General features: G+C 43.3%; 1 protein-coding gene across 1 annotated transcript in view; it reads left to right on the forward strand.

The window, feature by feature from the left end:
* Positions 1–146: 146 nt before the first annotated feature.
* The window catches only part of LOC101847449 (serine/threonine-protein kinase TBK1), a gene marked incomplete at its 5' end in the record, with an annotated part of 13775 nt that continues 3449 nt past the window's right edge, over positions 147–10472 (forward strand). Inside the window, 10 exon segments of the mRNA XM_005107296.3 lie at positions 147–216; positions 702–813; positions 2395–2552; positions 3127–3237; positions 4353–4532; positions 4868–5073; positions 6751–6901; positions 7510–7720; positions 9415–9527; positions 10319–10438. Coding sequence (XP_005107353.2) covers positions 147–216; positions 702–813; positions 2395–2552; positions 3127–3237; positions 4353–4532; positions 4868–5073; positions 6751–6901; positions 7510–7720; positions 9415–9527; positions 10319–10438 — 1432 coding nt within the window.

Genomic DNA, 10472 nt, shown 5'->3' on the forward strand with positions numbered 1-10472 from the left:
TTGAAGCTAGAGAGGTGAGCAGAGTAAGCCTGATTTCCCGTTCGGACTTCTCTGTTGACATCCACCCCTTGGTGCTGATATGACCTTATTGTGTTGCAAGTGCTGTAAAATTTTTTACTAACCCTACAACAAAACCTGTCTTCCAGCGGCAGGGATGCGCTACCTCCGAGACAAGAATGTCGTCCACCGGGACATAAAGCCCGGGAATATCATGAGGTAAGCTGTCCCCTGACCCCGTGCTGTGTGTGTCTGTATTGTGTGTCTGTATTGTGTGTCTGTATTGTGTGTCTGTATTGTGTGTCTGTATTGTGCTTAGAGGAAACAAAGGCGGACATTTTGTGAAACTCAACATTTTTTAACGTCAAATTTCTCCTAACGAGATACTGAGCTGACAGAATTTTGTGATTCTGAGGTAATGCAACAGTGTTGTAAAACTTCATAACATCGGAGCAGAGAGCGGGGAAAATGGAGGCTGGCTGCTGTGCGTAGTGGGTGGGGCACCGACAGACGATCACGACAATGGTAACAAGTAACATACGGCTACTCTAGAATACCATGGTCGTGATCGTCTGTCGGTGCCCCACCCGCTACGCGCAGCAGCCAGCCTCCATTTTCCCCGCTCTCTGCTTCGATGTTTTATTTCATGAAGTTTTACGACACTGTTACATTTTACGTTGTCAATCTTGTCCCTCCCCCGACAGATATCTCAGCTTAGAAGGGTTTTCGCAGTACAAGCTCACGGATTTCGGAGCCGCCCGCAATCTGGATGAAGATGAGAGCTTCATGTCTCTCTACGGCACGGAGGAGTATCTGGTACGTTGGGCGCGACCCGGTTCTTTCAGCAACACCTCGCGGGTGGTTGGCGGGTGCTCTGGTGTGGTTTTCTCCTTCTTTCCTATCAAACATCTATCGTCCTTATCTCTCCTCCTTCTGTTTTATGTTTGTTACTCTCTTGTAACACCTCTAATCTTCGGCGCTTATATGACCTTATTGTGTTGCAAACGCCCTAAAACTCTAACTAAAACATAAAGCAAGCTATACCTCATTTCAGCTACCCAGTGTGAGACTCTGTTGTACGTCACTTTTCAAGATGGCGTATGTATGTGAGGCAGTGTGGTGAAATTGGGCACTCGTCAAACTAATGAAATTGTAGACACTGACATTTTTTTCAACTGGTTTGGCAATTTATATCAAATTTTAGGGTTTTGGCCCGACACCTTTCATGCCCATTAAAGAACTCATTTCTGTGGGGATTTTACTGAAAAACGTTGATTAAAAGCACCAAAAATGTACATTTTGTTTTCAAGGACTCTCAAGCTATGGAAAAAACCAAACTTTGGGGCCATTTTCTCGCTAATTTTACCTCTGAAACCCGGCGACCGCCTTCAATCTCCTTCAATGGATAACAACTCTTCTTATATTCAAGATAAATGGAGTTTTTTTTCCATCAAAAACAAGACAATGAACAAGCTTTAAGAGGATACCAATAACTGTACAATAACTCTACAATAACTGTACAATTACTGTACAATAACTCTACAATAACTCTACAATAACTCTACAATAACTCTACAATAACTCTACAATAACTCTACAATAACTCTACAATAACTGTACACGCCGACAAATTAAGGAGCGCCTGGTTCCACCACGTCGTGACACATTTGTGAGGCAGCATGGTGGAATCAGGCTCTCGTCAATTTTTGGACATGTAGAGTTATTGGTGTCGTATTAAAGCTTGTTCATTTGTCTTTATTTGGATGAAAAAAATATCCATTTATCTTGAAAACAAGTCGAGATATTTGCAAAAGAAGGAGGTGGAGTCACCTGTTTTCAGAGGTAAAATTAGTGAGAAAATGGCCGCCAAAGATTAGTTATTTCCTTAGCTTAAGAGTCCGTGGTAACTGAAAACTTACTTTTTTTGTACCTTTAATCAGAAAAATCCACACAGAAAAGAGTTCTTTAATGGGCATGAAAGGTGTTGAGCCAAAAAACAAAAATTTGATAAAAATTCACAAACCGGCGGGAAAATGCAAGTTTCATCACTTTGATTATTTTGACGAGAGCCTGATTCCACCACGCTGCCTCACATATGGCTGAGTCTGACGCTGAGCAACTCATTTGATTTCTTTTTCTTCCGTGAAGTTCTCAACAGTCCCATAAGAAACCACATTTCTACATGTTGTATTTATTACTGTCGTTACTGTGGCCCCATCTACAGTTACATGTTGTATTTATTACTGTTGTTACTGTGGCCCCATGTACAGTTACATGTTGTATTTGTTACTGTCGTTACTGTGGCCCCATCTACAGTTACATGTTGTATTTATTACTGTGGCCCCATCTACAGTTACATGTTGTATTTATTACTGTCGTTACTGCAAACCTTCCCAGCATCCCGGCATCTACGAGAGAGCCGTCCTCAAACTGCCCACTGCCCAGTCGTTCGATGCCAAGGTCGACCTCTGGTCTCTGGGGGTCACGTTCTACCACACAGCGACGGGTCAGCTTCCCTTCCAACCTCACGGGGGGCGATCTAACCGACAGACCATGTAAGTCCAGCGATAGTTTGCTGTTTTAATCTTCTTTTATACTCAATAATGATAAAGTTAATAATAATAATAATCATCATGATCATTATATGATTACAATAATAATAATGATATTCTAAATCAAGAAACCATGTAAGTCGAGTGAAACTTTACTGCTTTACTCGTCTTGTGCCACTGACTGAAGTGTCTTTAGGCCATTCCCAAAGGGGGGATATTAACATGTTCTTATGCACAGTAGAATTGTAAATGGGCTGATTTACCAATGTCATGCTCATACTGTGCCGGAACAACATAGGGGGAACTGCTGTTTTTTCTTTCCTCATCCTTACTATCGTCGTTTTCTTCTACTTCTTTTGTATGTTTGTCACACTCTTGTGACCCGCTATTTCCGGGGTGCCTTGATAGTCGAAGTAGACTTTGTGTTGTTGAAGCTAGAGAGATGAGCAGAGTAAGTCTGATTCCCTGTAAGGACTTCTCTTTTGACATCCACCCCTTAGCGCTCATATGACCGTATGCAGTTGCGAGCGCCGTAAAACCTTACTAAAACAATCTCTCCTATTCCCCCCCACCCCAGGTTTCAGATCATCACCCAGAAGGAGAGCGGCGTCATTTCGGGAGTCCAGAGCTTCCAGAATGGACCGATCCAGTGGAAGAGGGACTTGCCCGAGACATCGCCGCTCTCAAGGTCAGCCCATAGGATAGGTAGAAGGAGAAAAGAAAAGTTTTTCCCACATCCAATCCGGACATTGGGGATTGCCTTGTTAGTGAGACAACTTCCTGGGCCTTTGGCATATTGTGGTAGGGTGGCCAGTTCCTTTCCACGCCGCCTTTACTTCCCCAACTCGAAGTCAGGTACCCATTACTGCTGGGTGGGCAGGAGGGGGCGAAAAAAAATCTGTGTCTGAACTGAGGCTCGAACCTGGACTTTCCGCTTCGGAGACGAGTGCACTAACCGCTCCACCACCGCACCCTCAGTTAGAAAGAGAAGGAGACGAATAAAAAGAAGAAGAAGGAAACAGATGATAAAACAGTCTAGCACACACACAGTGAAATCAGAAATCAGTGGGGCGTGGACTTCTCTTTGTTGCATGTGATATCACAACGTATCTGTTTGTTGTATGCGATATCACAACGTATCTGTTTGTTGTATGCGATATCACAACGTATCTGTTTGTTGTATGTGATATCACAACGTATCTGTTTGTTGTATGCGATATCACAACGTATCTTTTTGTTGTATGCGATATCACAACGTATCTGTTTGTTGTATGCGATATCACAACGTATCTTTTTGTTGTATGCGATATCACAACGTATCTGTTTGTTGTATGCGATATCACAACGTATCTGTTTGTTGTATGTGATATCACAACGTATCTGTTTGTTGTATGCGATATCACAACGTATCTGTTTGTTGTATGCGATATCACAACGTATCTGTTTGTTGCATGCGATATCACAACGTATCTGTTTTAGGTACAAACAAAGCTTATAATGTTGAAGAAAAATGTTTGGGACCTGAAAATATGCCTGGTCGCTGGCCTGCAGAAGTGCCATGCAAAGTTTCATGGGCGTAGATAAATAAATAAATGAGCTAGAATTTTTTTTAACGCGAACAGACGAAAGTGAACAAGCTAGAATACTAAAACATAGTGTGTGTGTTTATGTGAGCGTGTATGTTTATTTGTGTGTGTATGTGTGTGTTTATGAATGTGTATCTGTGTATGTTTATGTGTGTGTGTCTGTGTGTATATTTATGTGTGTGTGTTTATGAGTGTGTGTCTGTGTGTGTGTCCCCAGCGGGCTCCAGTCAATCGTGGTTCCCCTCCTCGCCGGTCTGATGGAGCCGAACGAAGCTAAAATGATCACCTACGACACCTTCTTCAAGATCGTGGAGAACGTGCGTCAGAAGCGCACAGTCAGCGTGTTCCACTTCAGCCGCTGCGAGGACCTCAAGGTCTACGCTGATCAGAACACCACGTGAGCGAACGCACCACTGACTCTTAATATAACCACAATGATAATAATGATGATAACAATGATAATGATACCAATTAATATAAAAAATATTGTAATGGGGGAAGGGATTTGTGTGTTTTTTTAGTTAGTCAATCAATCAATCAATCCATCAATTAATTAATCCATCAATCTATCCTTCAAACAATCAGTCCATCAATCAATTAATCCATCAATCCATCCATCAATCATTCAATCAGTCAATTAATCAATTAATCAAACAATCAATCCATCCATCACTCAATCTAACAATTAATCAATTCATCAATCACTCAATCAATCCCTGAATGACTGACCAGGCTGCCAGGGCTCCAGGACCTGATTGCGTCGCTGACGGACATCTCAGCGAGTGAGCAGATCCTGCTGGTGGGAGGACACTGTCTTGACCAGGTCGTTGACCCCATGTGTCCGCTCCACAACTACCCCCCGCGACTCCTCGTCGACAGCATCTACCTCTTCCAGAAGGAGATGTCCGACTCTACGCGCCTACAGAAGCCGGAAATACGTGAGCGGCGTTTGTTTTTGGGGAGGCTTTGTGAGGCATTGTGGTGAAATCAGGCGTTCGTCAAAATAACGAAGTCGAAGAAATTGGTCTTTTTCTGGCCGCTGGGCAATTTTTTCCGAACGTTCTTTTTTTAGAGCTCAACACCTTTTGTGTCAATTTAAAAACACATTTCTGTGTGGATGTTGCAGAAAAATGGTGATGAAAGACACAAGAAATGTAAATTTTCACCTTTCAAGGACTCTCAATTTATGGAAGTCACATAACTTTGGCGGCCATTTTCCCACGGATTTTACTTCTGAAATCTGGCGACCCTGACCTCCTTCAATCACAAATATCCCGACTTCTATTCAAGATAGATGGATTTTTTTTCCACCAAAGTCAAGGCAAATGAACAAGCTGTAAGATGATAGCAATAACTCCATATGTCCGGAGACCGGAATGATGAGCGCCTGATTCCACCGCGTCGTGACACATTTACTTTTCCTTCAGAGATCCTGATTGGCTGTTCATTTCTTTGCTCGGGTGGCCGAAGTGATAAAGGTTTCTCTTGTGTCAGCAGTGATGTTAGGCTCTGAACTAGACCTCGTACCTGTCCTAATGTTGTTGTTTTTTTGGGGGGAGGGGGGGGGGGTTGTTTTAGCGACTCAGAACTAGAACTAAAAGCTGTCCTGTGGGGTTTTTTGTTTTTGTTTTTGTTTTAGCGACTCAGAACTAGAACTCACATCATTTTGTTTTTGTTTTAGCGACTCAGAACTAGAACTCACATCATTTTGTTTTTGTTTTAGCGACTCAGAACTAGAACTCACATCATTTTGTTTTTTGGTTGGGTTTTTTGGGGTTTTTTGAGTGACTCAGAATTAGAACTCAGAACTGTCGTAATGTTTGGGGGTTTTGTTTTCTTTCAACGATTCCGAACTAGAACTCACCGTTACTGCAGTTGAACTATAGTGGCTACCTGTCTTGCCTATTTCTTACATTCTACTGACACTGTAAGACATCCACCTGTCTAAGACAACCACTATTCTCCTCAGCCATGGGTTACCATCTTAGACAATTTCAACTGTATTTGAAAACCGCTACGCAATGTTTTTTTAAATTTCTTACTATTCAAAAAAAATTTTCCAAGATTTTGACAAATGTTCGTGGTATCTAAAATTTGTTTAAAACTTAAAAAATGAAATATTTAGTAAATGTTCCTAATATTCTAAAACATTTTCCAAATATCAAGTATCTGTTCCTAATATTTTCAAACATGTTCCTAATATTGAGTAAACGTTCCTAATATTTAATACATTTTTCATAATATTTAGTTACTGATCCTAGTATTTTCAAACATGTTCCTAGTCCTAATATTTAGTAAATGTTCCTAATACTTTCAAACATGTTCCTAAAATTAAGTTTCTTTTCCTAATACTTTCAAACATGTTCCTATTATATAGTCATCATGGTCAGCATCATCATCAATACCTTTCACCCCTGCAGGGTATAGGCCACATACAAGCTCCTTCCATTTATCTCTGTCCTGGGCCATCCTTTCTTACTCGTTCCAAGTGAGCTTCATCTCTCTCATGTCCCTTTCCACACATCTCCTCCATGTTTCCTGTGGCCTACCCCTGCCTCGTGCTCCCTGTGAATATTGAGTAAACGTTCCTAATGTTGTGACAAATGTCCCTCCAGCTCCTTTCCCAGAGTTCTCGGCCTACGCAGACATGGATAGCGACGCCCGATTGGCTCACAACTGTGCGGCCCGCGCCGAGCTCATCCGGCGGTTCCAGAACAAGGTTCAAGGTCAGCAGCAGAAGTTGATGGACGGGCTCTTGTACTTCAGGTCAGTGAACGTGTACTGAAGGTAGGGTGTGCTCCTTCTTTCCTTCCAAACATCTGTCGTCCTTATCTCTCCTTCTTCTTTCCTTCCAAACATCTGTCGTCCTTATCTCTCCTCCTTCTTTCCTTCCAAACATCTGTCGTCCTTATCTCTCCTCCTTCTTTCCTTCCAAACATCTGTTGTCCTTATCTCTCCTCCTTCTTTCCTTCCAAACATCTGTCGTCCTTATCTCTCCTCCTTCTATCCTTCCAAACATCTGTCGTCCTTATCTCTCCTCCTTCTTTCCTTCGAAACATCTGTCGTCCTTATCTCTCCTTCTTCTTTTCTTTGTATGTTACACTCTAGTAACGCCGCTAATATTCAACGCTTGTATGACTTAACTGTGTTGCAAGCGCCGTAAAACTCTTACCTACTAAAACAGAAACTAACCTCTCCCCCCCTCCTCCTCCCTCCCCCCTCCTCCCTCCCCCTCTCCCCCTCTCCCGCCCCCCTCCTCTCCCCCTCTCCCGCCCCCCTCCTCTCCCCCTCCTCTCCCCCCCTCCCCCCTCCTCCCTCCCCCTCTCCCGCCCCCCTCCCCCCCCCACTCCTCCCTCCCCCTCTCATCACACCAGGCTGTACGTGGAGACACGTCTCCAGGCGACCAAGGTGAGCCAGGACTCGATGCGTCAGCTGATGGACGACTGCAAGGTCCACATAGACATGTTCTTCAACATGGCACTGGCTCTCCGCGACACGGTGGCCTGTCGCATGCCGGACCGACCCGAGCTGGCGCTACTGGACGACATTGTGCAGGACTCAGTCATACGTCAGGTGCACAAGAAGGTGGGTGCTGAGTGTCGGAGAGTTTTACTCCTGCATCGATATAGTTTAGGTCTCTCTCTCTCTCTTTTTCTTCTGGCACTGTGGCGTCTTAAACGGTCAGCGATGCCGACACCACGCAGGAACTCAACACTTGCCCGCGGGTCCTTGAAAAGAGCTGAAAGTGGCTTACTGAAATGTCCCAGCAGACGGACATAGTTTAGGTGCCCGAGAGAGTTTTACTCCTGCATCAACATAGTTTTGGTGCACAAGAAGGTGGGTAGCAAGAAGATGCCGAAAGCTGACGAGCGCCTGATTCTACCGCAGCCTTACACATATTATGATCTGTTTTAGCTGTGTATTGTTTATATGTCATGTATATGTTTTATGTGTTAGTGGGTGGTTGGCGGGTGCTCTGGTGTGGTCTGCTTCTTCTTTCCTATCAAACATCTGTCATCCTTATCTCTCCTCCTCCTTTTTTGTGTTTGTCAATCTCTTGTAACACCTCTAATCTTTGGCACTTAGATGACCTTATTGTGTTGCAAGTGCCGTAAAACTCTCTACTAGAGCAAAATATGTATTGCGGCGTGTTGGAATCAGGCGCTCGTCAATTTTTGCGCGTCTGGAGTTGTTGGTTTTATCTGACAGCTTGTTCATTTGACTATGTCTCTTTGAAAATTATACACGTCGAACTTAAATAGAGGTTGAGATATTTGCGATTGAAAGAGATCGGGGACGCCTGGTTGTAGAGGTAAAATTAGCGAAAAAATGAGCGTCAAAGTTTGGTGATTTCCAAAGCTTGAGAGTACTTGGAAGCTGAAAATGTACATTTGTTGAGTCTTTAGTCATTGGTTTTCAGTTAAATCCACACAGAAATATCTTTTTAAATGGACACAAAAGGTGTTGAGCCAAAAACACAAAAATTAGAGAAAAAAAATGTCAAACTGGGGGAAAAATGCAGATATCTTTGGTTTCATTATTTGGACTAACGCCTGATTTGACCATGATGTCTCACGCCTGATTTGACCACGATGTCTCACGCCTGATTTGACCATGATGCCTCACGCCTGATTTGACCATGATGCCTCACGCCTGATTTGACCATGATGCCTCTGTTTGGGCAGTACATTGTGTATTCATTATATTATTTTTATATAATTATTATGTTTGTGGAATACAGTGTTAATTCGTTCATTATATTTGAGGCTGCGTGGTGAGATCAGGCGCTCGTCAAAATAATGAAAGAAAAGAAACTGACACTTTTCTGCTGGTTTGTAAAAAAAATATTTTTTGGGCTCAACATCTTCTGTGTCCATTTAAGAACTTGTTTCAGTGTGAGTTGTATTGGAAAGGCACAAAATACGTAAATCCTCAATTTTCAGGCACTCTGGGGCTTTGTAGATAACCCAGCTTTGGTAGCCATATTCTCCCTAATCTTACCTCTGAAACTGGGTGACCCCCATCTCATTCAATCGAAAATTTCTTGACATGTCCTCATGATAAATGAGTAACTCTTTCACTGAAAGCAAGGCAAATGAACCAGCAAATGCAATACCAATAACTGTACATGCTCAAAAGTTGACGAGCGCCTGGTTCCAAGACGAGCGCCTGGTTCCACCGCGTTCAGACACATATGCTTTCTCTCTGTATAGGCAGTTCAGTGTTTATTCATTCTATGTTCTCTCTCTCTCTCTCTCTCTCTCTGTGTGTGTGAGCAGGCTACGGAGCGTAACTCTGAGATCGAGCAGTACCGCGAGGGTCTGGTGAAGAGATTGGACGATGTGAAGGCTTTTGCCTGCAAAGTGTCGGCGGTGTGTGGCGACGAAAAGTGGTGAGAGAGGAAGTTACTTCTTGGACTTTAACCTTATGGAAATTGATACATCAACTTTAGAGGTGGAGTTTGTACTATTTGTAAATATGGAAGAATAAAAGACCCGCTAGACTTGAAGAAAATGGCATCAAATGAAAATTTATAAATCTGACCCCAGTTTCAATTTTCGATCCATTTTCTCCATTCTTAGGTTGGGAAAAGTAACTCATTTTTGTCAGCACCCCTCAGTCTTCCTCGTACTTTCACGCCTTCCTTTCTTTCTCTTTCCTTGTGGATTCCATGTTAAGGCCTGGTGGGGAAGTGGGGGGCTGGCAGGTGCTCTGGTGTGGTTTGCTTTTGGTTTCGTTCCTACATCTGTCATCCATATCTCTCCTTCGTATCTCTCCTCCTTCCTCCTTATCTCTCCTCCTTATCTCTCCTCCTTATCTCTCCTCCTTATCTCTCCTCCTTATCTCTCTCCTCCTTATCTCTCCTCCTTATCTCTCCTCCTTATCCCTCCTCCTTATCTCTCCTCCTTATCCCTCCTCCTTATCTCTCCTCCTTATCTCTCCTCCTTATTTCTCCTCCTTATCTCTCCTCCTTATCTCTCCTCCTTCCTCCTTATCTCTCCTCCTTCCTCCTTATCTCTCCTCCTTATCTCTCCTTTATATGGCGCTCTCTTGTAACCCCTCTAATCTTCAGCACTTGTATGACCTAATTGTGTTTCAAGTGCTGTTAAACTCTTACTGAATCTTGATGGGTAAGGTTTGCTGTGTAAAACTTCTACAATTATTATTTCCGTGGTGTTTCAGTTCGGACAAAGTGAGCCACCACATGAGTACGATCAGCAGTGTGTCGAGCCGGTTTCGCCGCGACAAGAGCGTCAAACACCAGATGACCTCTCATGACGAGAATATCCATAGGTTTGAGAGGTGAGTGTGTGTGTGTGTGTTTGGGGGGGGGTAC

Source organism: Aplysia californica, unplaced genomic scaffold, assembly GCF_000002075.1.
Source record: "Aplysia californica isolate F4 #8 unplaced genomic scaffold, AplCal3.0 scaffold00590, whole genome shotgun sequence".
NCBI classification, from domain to species: Eukaryota; Metazoa; Mollusca; class Gastropoda; order Aplysiida; family Aplysiidae; genus Aplysia; species Aplysia californica.